An 18,907-nucleotide genomic window follows, 5' to 3' on the forward strand; every position below is an offset into this window, starting at 1 on the left:
GTGGCAGAGGGAGAGGGAGACTCCTTGCAGAGCTTGATCCCAGGACCATATGAGCCGAAGGCAGACGCTTAACCAATTGAGCCACTCAGGCACCCTGTGCTCCCCAAAAACTTCACTACTAATAACCTACTGTTGACCAGAAGCCTCCCGAATAAATATAAAAGGAACAGTTGATTAACATATATTTTATGTTATACATATTATATACTGTATTCCTATAATAAAGCTAGAAAAAAGAAACTCATAAGGAAAAAAGTCATAAGAGAAATAAAATACTAGGCTGTAAAAACTCCATTTATAAAAATCCATGTATATGTAGTTCAAACTCATGTGTTTTAGAGGGCTTATGTTATCAGTGGACAAATTGAGAGAACTGTATTTCACATACCTTTCAAGCAATCATCATAAGCATCATTTTGCAGTAATGATGAAAGTAGCATCTGGAAATTTCTGTAACCACAACCCCAACCTTTGTCACCAAAAGATGAATGAAAGTGATCCACCCCTGTGGAAAGCCACACGCGTCTCACATCTGTGGCAGCATTCTGATAGTATCTATAAAGTGCTTCAATAATTCCTAAAATAAAAAAAAAGAAGATTTAGAAGGATAAGCTATCCTCTTCTATGGATAAGCTATCCTCTTCTATGGCTGTCTCATCTATTTCTAGTATCAGCCCCTCTCCACCCTCAAGTGCCCCATCTAAATCCTGTCAATTCCATCTTCTTTATCTTTTGACTGTTATAACCTTAGTTCATGTCTTTCTTGTTACTACTATGCAAGTTTTCCTGACACTAGCATGCTACTTACTTATTACACAGAATTGAAGCGGTTTACATCTTTCATTTCTGCACCTGCAAGGTGCACATAAAAGTATATTATTGAATGAATGTTATACTTGTCTATTATTATACATAGTGTTGGACATTATGCTCTCTGAAGCTCATCAATTTGCTCCCAATTTAAAACCTTTAGTAATGGGATCCCTGGGTGGCGCAGCGGTTTAGCGCCTGCCTTTGGCCCAGGGCGCGATCCTGGAGACCCGGGATCGAATCCCACATCGGGCTCCCGGTGCATGGAGCCTGCTTCTCCCTCTGCCTGTGTCTCTGCCTCTCTCTCTCTCTCTGTGTGACTGTCATAAATAAATTAAAAATATATATATAAAAAAATAAATAAATAAAACCTTTAGTAATTTCCTATTACCTATAGAATGGTTATAATCCATGGTATATGAAGCCCCACAGCAAGCTATCCTTTAATTTATCTTTTTCTCCAACCATTCTTCTTGCCATAATTTTGGCTGTCACCTAATGAATACATTAAATGTTATTTTGCCCATGGAATTTCTACTAACAATGTCTACTAAGCACTTTTTATATACCTAGCACTATGCTAAGTGCTAAGATACAAAAAAATATATATAAAATATATATATATAAGGATATATATATATATGTATATACATATATATAACATTTTCCTTGAAATCTCATGGACTCAGACCATAGTAAGTACTATAATATGGATAAACAAGGTGTTAGGACAGAGTACATGTGATCCTGTCCTTTTGCCTCCTTCTGGTATACACTTCTTGTATTTTGAAATCCTACAGATACTCCACAGATCACATGCTCATGTCTTCATAGACCCTTTCCCTGATTCTAAAACCCAAACAAATCGGTCCTCTTTCCCCGAACACACACTGCATTTATTTGTTGTGCTCCTAGGTACTAGCCATATTCTGTCACAGGAGAACACAACAGTTTTGTGTATACTTTACTTCTCTACAGACTCTGTGAAGGTTGTGGGCAGGAAGGGCTGAACTGGGTAACCCATACCTTCTCAATAGGGAGATTCTCAAAAAGACAATCACTGAACTCTCACTTGAATGAGGGTAACTATGGGAAAATCAGTTTTGTCCTTAACAAGACAGAGCAAATAAGTCAAAACAATTAAATGAACCAAGAGTTGTAGCTGTGCCTAGCATATGAAAGAGAGAAATATATATAACCGTTTCCAAGGAATTTTGAAAGGTAAGATTTATAATCAAGAAAAAGAATAAAAGACTATGTAATTGATTAACTAAAAATGGTAGCATGGAATGGATACTTTAGAATTCAGAGAAAATAAATGTGAACTTCAGTATCAGAAACTTTGATGAAGAAAACAAGATTTGAGAGAGATCACTGAGAATGAGAGGGAAACCCCCCCCCCAAAAAAAAAGAAGTAATGAACATTCTAATATACGTTGGCATACTTATTACTAAGACAATGGTGCCTCACTGTCTAGGTAACACGGTCTTAGCAACCACATCATATAACTGCCAAAGAAAAAGTTCCTCATAATAGTATTTTTTATCCTTAGCCCCTCAATCTCTTTAAGATATTACCTAAGATGAAATCTATCTTTCGTTAAATTATAATCTATTGTTAAAAAGAAATAAGAGTAACTAATAGTTGCTTCAATTAACATTTGCATAACTAACAAAAATAAAAATCTTTGCCACACAATCACTGAATTCCAAAGCAGTTTATAAAAAGGACATAGTACATTACAGAGTAATATTCTTTAATCTTCTACAGATATATTAATATTCTATTATATATACTGTACCACATTCTACAGTAATTCTAAAACATATGCACAAATAGAAATTAAAGGGTGACATAAATTAAAATAGAAATTCTAGTATTTTCTTCCTGTACACCTTAATAAATCATATTCCACATCTCCTGGAATGCCCTATCTATCCCACAGAAACCTTTTTACATGGAGACCCTTGAAGAAGTATAAAGACAGCCTTCAGAAATACTCATGGGGTATGAAAATACATGGCATTAGGGAATTACAGATAAGTGGGGGAAAGTACAGAGTTGCTTTCCTTTCTTATTGCTTGCAGAGCAATTCCTTTCTTATTGCTTATTGCTATTCCTTTCTTATTGCTTAAGCAATAAGAACTTACAAGTGCTGTTATGTATAAGAGGAAAAAATTAAATCCACACCTCCTCTTTCTCTCTCCTGTCTCATACAAATAAATTCCATGTAAATTAAAAGTAGAAATAGGAAATACAAAGTATAAATGTTTACAGAAAATATAAAGGAATATGTTTATGATCTTGAAGCTGGGGGATTTTCTTAAATTACTTAGGATATAAATAAAGACAAAGACTGAGAAATTTGATTATAATCAAATTTAAAATTCTAATTAAAGATATCATATACAAAATTTAAAGGCAAATTATAGATGTTGAAGAAAATATTTGTATTTCATGTAATCAACAGAATTGATGTCCTGAATATTGAAGGAACTCCCACAAACCAGATAAGAAAAAGATAACCCAATAGAGGACAGACAAAGGAAAGGAACAGGAAACTAACTCAGGAGTAATCAGGAAAATGCAAATTAAGTACTATATTCTTTCAAAAATGAGTGGCAAAAATTAAAAAATGTCACCATACAAAGTATGAGAATACAATGATGCAAATGTAGATTATGATCATTTTGGAAAATAATTCTGCAATAACCTTAACAAGGTTAGAGATGTATATTCCCTTTAACCTAGTATTTCCAGTTCTGAATGCATTACTAGAGAAACTCTTAAAAAAGACCTCTTCACAACAGGAACAAATTGAGCGTTGCTGGCAGGGAGATGGGTGGGGGGATGGGGCAAATGGTGATGGGCATTAAGGAAACAAACAAAATGACCTGTTCATAATTTCAGAGTAAGAAACTGGAAACAACCTAAATGTTTGTCAACATGAAAATAGGTAAATTAGTTGTGTGTGTTTTCTCACACAAGGAAATACTAGTATATACTAGAGTCAAAATGAATGAAGTACAGCTAAAAGAATCAACATATTTGAAGTACAGCTGTAAGAATAAACTGACCAAATGAAAAGAATATATAAAGAATATATAAAGTTTTATAAAGATCTCAGTGTCTAAAACTATATTAAAACAATATAGTAGCCACTATCTCAGTATGACTATTAAGCATTTGAGATGTGCTTGCCCAAATCTAAATATTCTGGAAAGTATAAAATACACATTGAAATTTGAAGAATGTACAAAGATTGCAAAATATTTCATTAATAGTTTTTAATATTGATTATATGTTGAAATAATAATATTATGGACATATGGGGTTTAAAATATTAAAATTCACCTCACTTTCTTTTCTGAATGTGACTATAGGAATTTAAAATTATATATTTGGTTCACTTATACTTCTATTACACAGCATTGATCTAGAACATAGTAAACAATAAAACTTATAAAAGGTTCATTTTCAAATGTCAAGTAAATGAACACAATATAAAAGTAAATTATTTTTAGGTGAACTATTTAATGTAAAAATAGAAGTGCAGAAGTTTCCAAAAAATACATTAAAAAGTTATTTGAACAGTCTCACCTAAAAGTATAAAAACTATGGATTATTAAAATTAAGCAAAATTCAAATAATCCTGATTATTACCTCACTGTTACATGAAGTACTAAAATAACAATTTTGATGTTTAAATACTTACCAGAAGTTTTTGTTTTTCCATCATCAATACCAATAGCTAGAGATTCCATCATATCAGCTTTTCTTCTATGAAATTCAGATGGATGCATTCTTCCCCTATTGACTTCTATCTCCATATTTCGTAGTTGCTGTTGTTTGTATCCTCCAGAGTTATCTAAACCATATTGTCTCTATCAAACATAAAAACAAAGGACTTAATTTTTATGTCCCTTTACCTCAATGAAGATGGAAATTTACTACAATTTGGAAATGTAATTTGAAACATTCTGGTGTATAGACTTTCATACAAGTCAATTCAAGATTTTTATTAGAGATAAATAACACACACACACACACACACACACACACACACACACAGAAACCCTGAGTTAATAAGAGCGTTTCTCTATAAACTACTACCATAGCAAGAGATTTGCTTTCTTTGTAGTTGGGAAAGTAAAGAATCCTGTCTTTCTACTAAAGGTACTGAAAAAGGCAGATGAGTTCTGAACATATCACTGATTTATTTAAGAAAGCTTGTCAGTTCTTATTTGGTTCCCAGGCTAGTCAATGAAGTTCTACTTAATCCATAATTCATTCAGGCAGTAACTCTATACAGTAAATTTTGTTTTTTTGTATACTGGATAGAGAATCTCAAATGTGTAACACAGCCTCTATGGAAAAAGTTTCTGAGATCTAAACAATTTGCAAAGTTACTTAACAAACTTCCTATTTAAATACTGGAAATCTTTTGTATTGATGATGTTCAAAATTATGCAAGACAGGGAAAATTTAGGAAAAGACAACTTTTTTTCTTCCTCTGAAAGTTGGTGGGAAAATACTTTGCAAATAAATGAATCACCAAGGAGAAAAATAGCCTAAATTAGATATTCCAAAATGAGAATTAGTCATGTGTAACATATCGGAGAAAAACTCAGAAGTAGGCCTGAGAAAATTATTTGTACAATGCACATTAGTATATTAAAGGTTTTGACAAATCTTGAAGTATACAAACCTGTTTAACTGAGTATTTTCAAACTTAATCATAAACCCTTTTTATTCAAACATAATCCTATTAGCACTTAGAGAGTATTTAGAAACTGTGAGCATTATTAGCACAGGTAACACCATAGTCCACAGCAAATTAGGACTGAGAAAAGTAGAAAAATCTATTAAAAATTTGAATGCACTAAAAATATATTAGGTGCTGCCAGTTTAATTTAGCAGATACCATCATCAACCTAAGATAAAAATCTCAAATATTATAAAAAATGCATTTTCCATTAAAAATGGGTCTTTAAAAATGCCTGAATTGCAATCACTAAAAGAACCTAACAGTCAGGAGAAATTAATTCAAAGTTTCTCTTTTAAGTATCTATACAAACACTTAAATTCTGAATCTTGGTTTCCTAATGTGCCCTATCAATTTAACATAGGTTTGAATCTAGGCTTTACCATTTAATACATCCCGAACCTGAACAAGTTACTAGTGCTCTGTCTCTACTTCCTCATCTGTCATGTAGGGAGTTGTTGTGAAGATTTTGAGATTCTATGTATGAAGTTCTTATCCCAGGAAATGACGAGTGAATACTATTATGAATTATAAAATGTAAATGTAAAAAAAGTATTTTATATACCAACAATGACAAAACTAATAGGCTGCAGTATTGACAGCATGTTTGAAAAATTAGAATTCTACCAAAGCAAAATACTGTAATTGTTTAATCTTTGTACCTGCAGCTTCTGAAATTCTCCCATTTCTTGTCGTGCTTCTTCAGATCTCCTCTTTCTGTCTTCTTCTTGTTGAAGTTGGTGAGCCAATTCCAGATCTCGAGAACACTGTACTCTATTTATGCCTATTAGATATCAGTTTAGAATAAAATAACAACTGTATTCAAATCTCATTATATGTTAACTCCTGTTTTTTAAATGAAGTAAATGCCATTATTTTGGTATTTATTCATGACTATGATGTCATGAAAATACGGTTTCTAGCAGAACTTGAACAGTTTCTATCATGGTACCACCTCCACTTAAATCACTAGTACTTACTGAGTAGGTAGGCTGTGACAAGCATTTTTCATTAATTATCTCATTTGATCATTATAACAACCTTAGGAAGTTAGGTATTATGTACTAAGGAAACCAGAACTTTGAGATATTAAGTAATACTCTTAATTAGCAAAAAAGGAAAACTGGCTTTTAAAATAAACCGGTGGGAGAAAAGAAAATAATAGAGGGCATAAAAATATGTTTGCAAAGTCCAGCTTAATTACAGTCTGGTCTCAAACAAATAGTACAACTTTGCCACATGTTGCCCTGTTTTCTCTCTACTCAATACCCTGCAGATCCATTAGCTAGTGGCTTCTGGCCAGGATCTTGTCTCCCTGACTTCTAATTTGATATCTGAATTATGTATCTGGATATTCTTTTTTTCCTTCCAAATCTCTCAGTCTATACTACATCTTCCTATTGGTCCCCATTTCCACTGCCGGAGATAAGCAATTTACAACTGATTTTTAGCGTACTTCTGACGCTATCTACAGTGATTTACTCAGGCCATACCTTCCATTATTTACCACAGGCTTATAGAATAATTTATGTACCCCTACAAAGCCTATCATAAACAAAAGAGTTATCAGACATTCAGCTTCAGAGGGTTTTTTTTTCCACAGTAATTAGTAGAAAATCACTGGAGCAGAGGACTGTTCATCTTTGCTCCAGGGATTCTCATTTTGAGATTAGGCTGAGTGAGCAAGGAATATTGTCCATGAAGATCCTATTCCTTGTACTGACAGTAAGTACTAGGATCAGTAATAGAGGACACTCAAGACCCCTGAATTATTAGGAGATTTCAATGTACCTTAAGAAAATGAAGCCCAGTAGAACACAATTGGTTTCTCTTAGGGTCTACTTTATATTGTTTCATTGGGACTCTGAAACTCACAGGATCTTTCCACTTCTAAGGCACCACAATGATTTTTTAATCAACACCACTACTCAAAGACATAGGGGACAGAGAAAAAAATTGTACAGAGTCACTTACAAAACTAGTAAGTGATAATATAATATCTGGGCAAATATAAGATACTGGGCAAACTGGAAATGAACTTGAAAAACATTTAAATCATAAAGTTCACGTATTTTTAAAAAATTGTATGTGTCATATGGCAGCTTCCTAGCTCATCAACTTTTGCTGACCTGATGCTAACTTCTAGCTGCTGAAATAGCCTCAACTTCATCAAACATATTTCTTAAATTGTACCATATTTCACTGTCTTCTAAATATTGGTATTTTGGGGCAAAACTCTGGGGTACACACCACTAGTTTAGTTGCTGGTCACAGCAATTCCTACACAACTTTTCTGTGAAACAACTTCTAAAAAGAAGTTGAAGGGAGGGCAGCCCCAGTGGCGTAGCGGTTTAGCGCCGCCTGCAGCCCGGGGTATGATCCTGGAGACCGGGATCGAGCCCCACATCTGGCTTCCTGCATGGAACCTGCTTCTCCCTCTGCCTGTGTCTCTGCCTCTCTCTCACTCTCTCTGAATAAATAAATAAGTACATCTTAAAAAAAAAAAAAAAGTTGAAGGGACATCAGAATTCTTTAAAGGTACAAATTTATTTTTAACTGGCATGCTTTGTTCTCTCTATATCACTACTCTAAAGATTCAATATATTCTAGGCAGCAGAAATTACATCACGAGATTCTTATTTTTAAACACATCAACATACCTTGTCCAAAGTTGCTTTCTTCTAAATGTAAGTCAACATGCTCCTGAAGAATATGGTAATTTGTACAGATGAGCCCACACATAGGACAGTCATACAGTGGTTGATCATGGTCTGTTTTGGAGATATAATTTAGTTGGTTTAAGATTTTTTCACCTGAAGTCAAAGATTGTCTACTGCCCAATAACCAATTAAATAAGTAAAAGCTCTTTATAGTTGGATTTAAAGCTATTTTCTACTTCTAGAGTCAAAATGGAAGGCTGAACATAAGCACAAATCTCTTACCGCTATAATAAAAGAAAAAAATTAATAATAAACAGTTGGATCTGTAGTCAAAGCAAGAAAAGTATAAAGGAAAATTAAAATGATAAGTAGGGGCCAGTCTATGCATGAATTTTAGGGACTAAATTGTCAGCACCCTCCCTCCAAACCTGAGTGGTGAGGTGCAAAATTCAGCATAAAGCTTTCAGCATAAAGCTTGGAACTGGGATCACACTGCCTAGTTGGGAGCAGGAGATCAAAGTGCTGTATTCACCAAGCAGCACTGTACGCAGACAGGTGCAGCCTGCGCAGGAAAGAAGCTGCACCCTCTGCATGACCAAGAATTGACTGATATTGTGCACAGAAGAGGGACACAGAACACTGAGCTGAGCAAGCCATACATGTAAGGCCTGGTCTGGAAATGGAATAACCATATTTAGAAAGTAGCTGAGACTGCTATGTAGCTTTTATTTCTACAAAGTGAATGTGACTGGTCTCATTTTAGGTGGATCGGGTGACCTTATAATTGAACTAAATCAATCTGATATGTTTGGTGAGAGGCTACAATCAAAAGATTTAAAATGAGTTGATATATCCTATGGTGGTGAAAATGGAAACCAAGCCATTGAGTTATCTACTGTTGTTCTTTCAAGGTAAAATTCATTCAAAAAGAGAAATTAATTCAACACTTTGGTGAAAATTAGCCAGGACACAGACAAGTACTGTTTTGGAGCTGACGATACACTAAAGGCTTTGGGATGGGAGCTGTAGAGATTCTAACAGTTTATGAAAATCTGGATTCAATGAGAAATGTTCTTCATTGCCAAGGCACAGAAGAGAACATTCTCTATCTAACTGTAGAATAGGAGAAGGATAAATCTCATTTCACTGACAGGACAGGAACATGAACTGCTTAAAACTATGTCCCTGATAGAATGGTTTGCTCACAACTCTAAAAAATTTGGAGCTACATTGGAAATTGTCACAGGTAAGTCATACAAAAGATCCCAGTTTGTGAAAGCATTCAGTGGAGTTGCAAGTATCTTGCAATACTGAGTTGATTTCCATGGAATGGAATACCAAGGAGGAGATAATGAATTTTTTTTTTTTTTACCTTGATGACTAGTAGGCAGTTGACATGGGCCCCACAAAACTGTACCACACCCTCTAGCAGCCAACTCAAGGAACATACCCCACTGGCTACTGAAAACAAAACCAAAACAAAACCAGGCCCGACCCTACACGTGGCTGTCATGGTGTCAACATTGCAGTCTTCAACTAAGTTCTTAAATGATATTTCCCAAAATGAAATGTAAAAAGAAAATGATCTCCCAAAGCCCACTGCTAAACATAAAAATCCAAACCCACAGTCTCCAAAAGCTGTGGGAAAACTGCAAAAGTTATAACATACACAAAATGGGAATACCAGAAGGGTGAAAGGAACAAAGTTTTAGAGCAATAATGTCTGAGAATATCGCAAGTTAATGTCAGACATCAAACTATAGATCTTGGAAGCTCAGAAAATACCAAGCACAGTAAATATTAAAAAAAACTACATCTAGGCACATCATATTCAGACTTCAGAAAATCGAGGATAAAAAACCTTGAAAGAAGCCAGAAGGAAAAACACCCTACCTATACAAGAACAAAGATAAGAATTACATACAACTTCTCAGAAGTGATTCAGGTAATAAGAGAGAGGAGTGAAATATTTCACTTTTCCAGAAGGAAAAAAACCCCATCAACCTAAAATTTTATACCAATCAAAATTATCCCTCAAAAGTGAAGGAAAAGAAAGAACTTCTCAGACAAAATTGAGGGAAATTGTTGCAAGTAGACTTGCCATGCAAGAAATGTTAAATTCTTCAGAGAGAAGGAAAATGGTATTGGTCAGAAACATGGATATCCATAAAGGAAGAGTATCAGTGAAGAAACAGGAAATAGTAAAATAAAACTTTTATTTTTCTCATTGATATAAAAGTTTATTCAAATAAAAATAGAAACAATGTATTCAATTATGTGGGTGTGTGTGTATATATACATATATATGTATGTGCTTACATTTACTTGAAATGAATGACAGCAATGACACAAGGGATGGGGAGGAATTAGGAATAAATATCTTATTATTATAAGATCTGTACTCCTACAGTGATACAGTGTTATTCAAAAGTAGACCTGGAGTAGTTATTAACATACACTGCAAATTCTAGGCCAAGCACTAAAAAAAATAAGAACAAGTTTAATTAATATGTTAAGAAAGGAAGAGTAGTGAGCAAGTGACATCTCTTGCCTAGTATTAGGAGTAGAAGTCCAAATGCATCTTGATATCAGAATCACCAAGGAAAACATAATGCAGTCAAGTACTGGAGAGAACCCTTTACTCAAAGTAAACACAGAGAAACACACAGAAGAGAAAGAGCAAGATAACCTTCAGTATTAGACATTAGCCTGCCATGACCAATAGGTCTCTTCTAGCAGCCAATATACGGCAATTGGTCTGTACACACCTCTCTTGTGCCACAATATGAAGGATGTCATCCCCTTCTGGCAGAGGATGCCATCCCACCTCTGGCAGAAGATAAATCCAGCAGTAAGGCTGGTTCGGGTGCCAGATGACACAAGTGGTTACACAAAACAAAGGAGTATACCTTATTGCCTGAAACAGGGAAAAATATTTCCAAACACAGGCTGTGAGGACTCTATCTCTTGATAAGGAAGTGTTCCAGACCCAAGGCTCATTCCTATATAGCCAAATAGGGTCAAAAGACTACACGCATGTCTGTTTTTCCCAATAGAAAATGAAATCATATGAGAGGCTCAATTAAACCATAAAAGACAGAAAAAAAGTAGAAGACAAAAAAGCTAAGAACAAGGGCAACAAATAGAAAACAATAACAAATATCCAACTATAGAAATAGTCACTTTAAACATCTCTGGTCTAAACACACCCATTAAAAGACAGATTATCAGAGTGGAGCAAAGTACAAGACCTACCTATATGCTGTCTATAAGAAATTATATTTTAAATATAAATACACATATAGAGGGATGCCCGGGTGCCTCAGTTGGTTAAGCGTCCAACTCTTGTTTTGATCTCATGGGTTGTTGAGATGGAGCCCTGTGTGAGCTCCACACTCCGTGGGGGATATACTTGAAGATTCTCTTCTTAAGCCCCTCCCCCCTGCCAAATAAATGAATAAATCTTTAAAAAAAAAAAAAAACACATATAGATTAAAAGTAAAGGGATGGAGAAAGATACATCATGCTAACACTACCCAAAACCAAAACCAAAGAACCAGGAGTAGCTATATTAATTTCAGAGAGGGCAGATTTCTGAATAAGGAATGTTTTACCCAGGATAATGTTACTACATAATGACAAAGGGTTCAATATTCCAAGAAGACACAATAATCCTTAGTGTATATGAGCCTAACAGTTTTTTTTTTGGTAAATATTTTATTTATTTAATCATGAGAGACAGAGAGAGAGAGAGAGAGAGAGAGGCAGAGACACAGACAGAGGGAGAAGCAGGCTCCATGCAGGAAGCCCGACGTGGGACTCAATCCCAGGACTCTAGGATCAGGCCCGGGGCTGAAGATGGTGCTAAACCGCTAAGCCACCCAGGGATCCCCGTAACAGAGTATTAAAACACATGAGGCAAAAATTAATAGAACTATAAGAAGAAACAGATGAATCTGCTATTATACTGTTAGAGAATTTTTTTTTCAGTTAGAGAATTTTTAACCTTCTCTTTTAGAAGTGGACAAATCCAGTAGGCAGAAAATAAGGATATAGTTTGACTCAACGGTACCATCAATCAACTGGATATAATTGATATGACAACAGCAGAATACACATTCTGCTTAAGCTCATATAAAATATAAAATATTCACCAAGACAAACCACATTCTAGGCCATAAAACATAATCTAGGCCATTAAACCTTAAGAAATTTAAAAAATTAAAGTCAAACAATGTCTGCTCTCAGAGTACAAAGGAAATAAAAATTAACAAAAAGAGCCGAAAAATCCCCAAATACTTGGAGATTAAACATACATCTAATTAATGTATCAAATCTCAAGAGAAATTTTTAAATATTTTAAACTAAATGAAATTAAAGTACAACTTAAAATTTATGCAATGCAGCAAAAGCACTGCTTAGAAGGAAATTTGTAACACTGAATGAATGTATCAGAAAAGAAGAAAGATAATTATCTAGGTTTCCACTTCAGGAAACTAGAAAAAGAACAAGTTAAATCCAAGATAAGCAGAAGAAATTTTTTTAAAAAATGAGCAGAAATAAATGAAACTGAAAACAAAAAATCAAGAGAAAACCAATGAAACCAAAAGCAGAAGAATTTTTTTAAAAAAATGAGCAGAAATAAATGAAACTGAAAACAAAATATCAAGAGAAAACCAACGAAACCCTGGCCAAACTAAAAAGAAAAAAGAGAACACTGATTGTTAACACCAGAAGTAAAAAGGAGAAGATTATTACATGTCCTATGTACATTCCAAAGATAATAAAGTTATATTATGAATTAGGTCACAAATTTGTAAACTAGATGAAATGGACCAATTCCTTGAAAGACACAATCAGGTAAATTAATACCACCACCACTACCCCAAAAACAACAACAACAACAACAACAAAAACAAACCCTAGGTAAAAACCTAATAAAATATATAACAAGATATACATGAGAAAAAATATACAAAATTCTGATGAGAGAAATCAGTAAACAACTAAGTTGAGAGATATTTCTTGTTCATGATAGGAAGACTCAATATTGCCACAATATCTATTCTTCCCAATTTGATCTATAGATCCAAGGCAATCCCAATAAAAAAAATCCCAGCAAGTTATTTGGTGGCTATCAACAAACTGATTCTAAAATGTATATAACGAGGCAAACTATCTAGAATAACTAACTTAATATTGAAGAATAAAGCAAAGGACTGGTTCTACCTGACTTCCAAGACACTATAAAGCTACGGTACTGAAAAAAAGAACAAAGAGATCAATGAAACAGAACAGAGAGCCCAGAAATAGACTTATAGCCCAGTCAATTAATCTTTGACGAAGCAAAGGCAGAATTATGGAGGAAAGAAAATTTTTCAACAAATGGTGCTGGCACATGTGGACATCAAAATACAAAGAAAATGAATCTAGACTCGGAATTTAAATCCTTCACAAAAGTGACTTGAATATGCAATACATGTACTAAAGATCTGTTATCCAGGGATCCCTGGGTGGCGCAGCGGTTTAGCGCCTGCCTTTGGCCCAGGGCACGATCCTGGAGACCCGGGATCGAATCCCACATCAGGCTCCCGGTGCATGGAGCCTGCTTCTCCCTCTGCCTTTGTCTCTGCCTCTCTCTCTCTCTCTCTCTGTGACTATCATAAATAAATAAAAATTAAAAAAAAAAAGAGATCTGTTATCCAAAATATACAAAAAACCTCTTCAAAATCAACAATAAGAAAACCAAAACCAGATTAAAATGTGGCTGAAGACCTTCATAGATATTTTACCACAGAAGATATACTGATGGTTAAGTAACCACACAAAAAGAGATTCATGCTACGTTTATGAGATAGCACTTTAAATTAAGACAAAAAATAAATTAAGATGAGATACTACAATACAAATATTAGAATAGCCACAATCTGGAACACTGACAATACCAAATGCTGGTGAGGATATGGAGCAAGAGGAAATCTCATTCACTGCTGAAAGAGCTTGGCAGTTTCTTATTAGAACTAAACACACCATATTATACAATCCATTAATCACATTCCTTGCTATCTACTCAAATGAATCGAAAATTTCTGTCTGTATAAAAATCTACACATGGATGTTTAAAGCAGCTTTATTCCTAAATGCCAAAACCTGGAAACAACCAAGATGCTTTTCAGTAGGTGAATAGATAAATACACTGTGGTATGTCCAGACAATGGAATATTATTCAGCCCTAAAAAATGAACTACCAAGCCACAAAGACATGGAGAAAACTTAAATGCATATTACTAAGTGAAAGAAACCAATCTGAAAAAGCTATATACTGCATGATTCCCAATGACATTGAAAAAAGCAAAAATAGAGATAGTAGAAAGATCTGTGATTGCCCCAGAAGTTAGGGTGGGGGAGTGGTGACTAGGTGGCGCACACAGGATTTTTAGAGAAGTGAAACTATTCTGCATGATAACTAAAATGGTGGGTAATTGTTATTACACATTTGTCAAATCCTATAGAACATACAACACCAAGAGTGAACCTTAATGGAAACTATGACTTTGGGTGACAATGATGGGTCAGAGTAGGTTCACTGATTATAAAAAAAAAAATGATTATCACTTGGACAGTTATTGATAGTGGAGGAGGCTGTGAATATATGAGGACAGTGGGCACGTGGGTATTCTCTGTACTTTCTACTTAATTTTACTGTGAACCTGAAACTGCTCTAAAAAATGACATTCATTAGTTAAAAAAAAAAATGAATCTAGATACTCCTTACACTTAAAAAAAAAATTAACTCTAATGAACCACAGACTTAAATGTAAAATTCAAAGCTACAAAACTTTTAGAAGATAACATAGGAAAGATGACCTTGGATTTGGTGATGAATTTTTAGATATGACATCAAAAGCACAATCCATGAAAGATCAAGTAAGTTGTGCTTCATTAAAAGTCAAAACTTCTGCTCTATGAAAAACACTGTTAAGAGAATGAAAAGACAGGCTCCAGATTGGAAGAAATATTTGCAAAATAACTAACATCACAGAGTGTGTTTTCTGGTCATAAGGGAGTCAATCTCAGAACCACAGAAAACCAGAGTCCAATACAGTTCAGATGCCATCGGGCTGGTGGTAAATAAAAGCATGCCCTCTGAAAAATGGACTCTGAGTGTATTCCTCCTCAGAAAGGTTCTAAAACTACTCTCAATGTAGTTGAAACATTAACTGAATCAAAATTCTTTTCCATAATTATATTCTTAGATTGCAATAATAGCAAATGAACAATGTTATAAACTGTATTTAAAAAACACATTTGCAGGGTAGCCTCGGTGGCTTAGCAGTTTAGCGCCGCCTTCAGCCCAGGGCGTGATCCTGGAGACCCGCGATCGAGTCCCATGTCGGGTTCCCTGCGTGGAGTCTGTTTCTGCCTCTCTCTCTCTCTCTCTCTCTCTCTAATAAATAAATAAAATCTTAAAAAAAAAAACCCACATTTGCAGTAATCTGATTTATAAACCAATTTTTAGGACACCATATATTAAACTGAGACTACGGTTTTATTACATAAAATGAACATCTTACCTTCTGATGGAGTGTCTAAAAGATTGGCATGCTTCGTTTTCACATGATTTTCCATATCTTGACTGCAATCTTCTATTCTTCCACAGAATGGACATTCGGGAGGACTATACACTGTTTCATAAATTGATCCTTTTATTTTAGATAGGTCACACTCTTTCTCCCTACTTTTAAGGAATTTTCTAGATTCAGTTAAGTTCTCCGAATAGGCTTTATGTTTTAAAGTGTCATCACTAGGCAGGCTTTGAGGTGAAGTTTTTGGATGATTAGATGCACAAGCTGAATGGACACTAGAATTAACTTCCATTCTACACTGCAAGGTGTTGTCCTTCCTGTTATCTGAAGTTCTAATTTGTATCGTATTGATCCTTTCAAAGCTTCTTTCTAGTTCATTTTGCTCAAAGTGAGCAGTTTCAATATGAAAACACATTTCATCATAATTCACACCTGACAACTTGCAAAATGGACATATAACTTCATTTTCCATGTGCACAATTAGAAGGTGAGCCTTCATGTCTGGTTCTGAGGTTACTGTTTCACCACAAATATCACAAGAAAGCATAGTACATCCGGTAGCTAGAAAAGAACATAATATTATTTTAAGTTTGAAAGGCCGAAGAGAAATGCATTCTATAAAATAATCTGAAACAAAGTTTTAACAAATATTTAAAACTGGATTATTTTGGTGATAGTCTGATGTACTTAACTATTCCTCAAATGTACACACCTCATTTTATAAATCTCAACCAAACTTTCTCTACTGAATTTTAAGTTTATGGTTTCAACAAAATAAAGGCGATAATAGTTCAACTTAAAAATAAATAGCTTTTAAAATGTTTAGAAAAGTGTGTCTCGTCTGAGGTAGAGAAAAAAAAATAATGTTCATAAAATTTCCCAAGTAAGACAAGTCAGTTATGAGAAAACTATAAGAAGAAATCTTATTAACTGATCTAAATACCGAAACTTAAAGTTGTTAACAATGGGGAGTGTAAATAAACACATCTTGGTACAGGAGTTAACAGTTAAAGAGCTTCAGATGGGTCGCCTGTGTGGCTCAGTTGTTGAGCATCTGCCTTTGGCTCAGGTCATGATCCTGGAGTCCCAGGATCGAGCCCCACATCGGGCTCCCGGCATGGAGCCTGCTTCTCTCTCTGCCTCTCTCTGTGTCTCTCATGAATAAATAAATAAAATCTTAAAAAAAAAAAAAGAGCCTCAGATTTACCAAAGTAATTTAAGTAACATTACTGTCATCCTATACGGAGGATTTGTCAGGTCACCAAAGCCAGAAAATGGTCAGCCAAAATGCTAACCCAGTTGGGCTCCAAACGCTGTTTTCTTGACGGAAAGAAAGAAAAAACAAACAAACAAACAAACAAACAAACAAAACAGAGTAACCATGGTAGGAAAGAGCACCGATTCTAGAACCAACTGGATTACAAACTCAGGTTTCAAAATGTTACGTAAAACAATCGCATCCACGTCTTTGAGGTTCGGTCTATAAAATGAATTGTACCAAAAATCTGCAGTCACTTTAGGGTTTTATGGACTAAGAAAGCACTGGGTACCGACAAAAGGCGCTTTTTGTTAAGAATCCTTAGAAAGCAACCACAGCCACAAACTTCCTACATCGTTCAGCCAAGGGCTACTTGAAAACAAACAGGAAGGGCGGCCCGGGTGGCTCAGAGGTTTAGCCCCCGCCTTCGGCCCAGGGCCTGATCCTGGAGGCCAGGGTTCGAGCCCCGCGTCGGGCTCCCTGCATGGAGCCTGCTTCTCCCTCTGCCTGTGTCTCTGCCTCTCTCTGTGTCTCACATGAATAAACAAAGTTTTTTTAAAAAAATGTGAAAACAAGTTTCTGACTCTAGAAGGAAATTCTCCCAACCCACCAAGGGTAAGAACGTCACGCCCAGTTTCTTCTCTTCCCGGGGCCAGACAGCGGCGGGCTCGGAGTGGGGGATGGGGGATGGGGGATGGGGGACGGGGGACGGGGGACGGGGGACGGGACCGCAGGTTCCTACCCGCCCGAAGGTCCGGCCGCGGCGGCACTGCCCCAGGCTTAGCTTCCTCTTCGGGTCCGCCGCCGACGCCGTCCGGCTCTCCCGCACAGAAGGGCCCGTCCAAGGAAGAACCGACGCAGGCCCTCCCTACACCCAGAGATTCTCAGTTAACCAAGAAAAGAATCAGCGCCTCCAAAACACTCGAAATTCCATCACCACATTCAAAGAGCCTTTTCCTCTGTCCCCGCCTCCCGGAAGGAAAAGCCTCCCAGCCTGCACTGCTCCACGCTTCTCGGGGTCGTGGTGTCTTCTGGGAGTCGTAGTCTTTTGTATCCTCCGTTCAGGATGCTGACTACTAACGTGCTAGGAGAGGCGCAGGAGGCTCTGAGAATTTCCAGAATGAAATCCTACGACGGTTTGTTTGTTTGTTTGTTTTCTTTTGTTTGTTTGTTTGTTTGTTTGTTTTTTTAGAACGATTGCAAGGACCACAGGAGGATGGTGTTTAGAAGCAGCCCAGGCTCTCGTGTATCTCAGGGGGCTTTGACTCCCTCCTGTAGAGAGGGAATCGCCTTCTCTCAGGCCCTGGAAATGTAGTCATCCTTCTTCTCTCCACTATCCTACCAATGCATTAGCCAAAATGGCAAATATGCTCTCCTTCCCGCATATTAAACTTGGGAGTATCCAATCCTCTCAGGACTTTCACCCTCATACTTTACACGACTCACACAAATGCAAGGATATATATATATATATATATATACACACACAAGTTCATGGCACTATTCCTTAAATTTTTTTGTACCATGAGTAGTTAAAAGCTGAAAACAACCTGAATATCCACAACGGAAGACTGGATATATTATGATATTTTCCTATAAGGGAATTTAGAGTTCTTAAGATGATTTTGTACCTCTAGATTTGTTGATAGGCAAATATATCCATGTCAGGTTTCTGAATAAACATTTAAATAAAAAATATCTCTAGTGCAATTCTATTTATGTAAAACTGCCTTTGAGTGTATGTGTGTTTTTGTTTGTGAATAAAGAAGGCTGAAGGCATATACTCCCAAATATTACTAGCAGTTGTCTCTTTTTAATAGGTTTTGA

At 35.7% G+C, this 18,907-nt stretch overlaps 1 protein-coding gene and 1 pseudogene across 5 annotated transcripts in view; one reads left to right on the forward strand and one right to left on the reverse strand.

Annotated features, from left to right (window-relative positions):
- The window catches only part of ZUP1 (zinc finger containing ubiquitin peptidase 1), a 41,852-nt gene extending 23,783 nt beyond the window's left edge, over positions 1 to 18,069 (reverse strand). The window contains exons 1-6 of one of the 5 annotated variants that reach the window (XM_049114705.1): positions 17,118 to 17,136; positions 15,811 to 16,383; positions 8,237 to 8,347; positions 6,239 to 6,360; positions 4,527 to 4,695; positions 389 to 577 (exon numbers count right to left, since the gene is read on the reverse strand). In XM_049114705.1, coding sequence (XP_048970662.1) covers positions 389 to 577; positions 4,527 to 4,695; positions 6,239 to 6,360; positions 8,237 to 8,347; positions 15,811 to 16,369 — 1,150 coding nt within the window. In that variant the 5' untranslated portion in view covers positions 16,370 to 16,383; positions 17,118 to 17,136. Of the gene's footprint in view, positions 1 to 388; positions 578 to 4,526; positions 4,696 to 6,238; positions 6,361 to 8,236; positions 8,348 to 11,491; positions 11,512 to 15,810; positions 16,384 to 17,117; positions 17,138 to 17,822 lie in introns of those variants that run through there. The other 4 variants (XM_025422823.3, XM_035710408.2, XM_035710423.2 and 1 more) reach the window with 4 other exon arrangements.
- LOC112645629 (eukaryotic peptide chain release factor subunit 1-like) lies at positions 8,598 to 9,613 on the forward strand (annotated as a pseudogene).
- Positions 18,070 to 18,907: the final 838 nt, after the last annotated feature.

The sequence above is a fragment of the Canis lupus genome, chromosome 1 (assembly GCF_003254725.2).
Source record: "Canis lupus dingo isolate Sandy chromosome 1, ASM325472v2, whole genome shotgun sequence".
In the NCBI taxonomy this organism is placed as follows: Eukaryota; Metazoa; Chordata; class Mammalia; order Carnivora; family Canidae; genus Canis; species Canis lupus.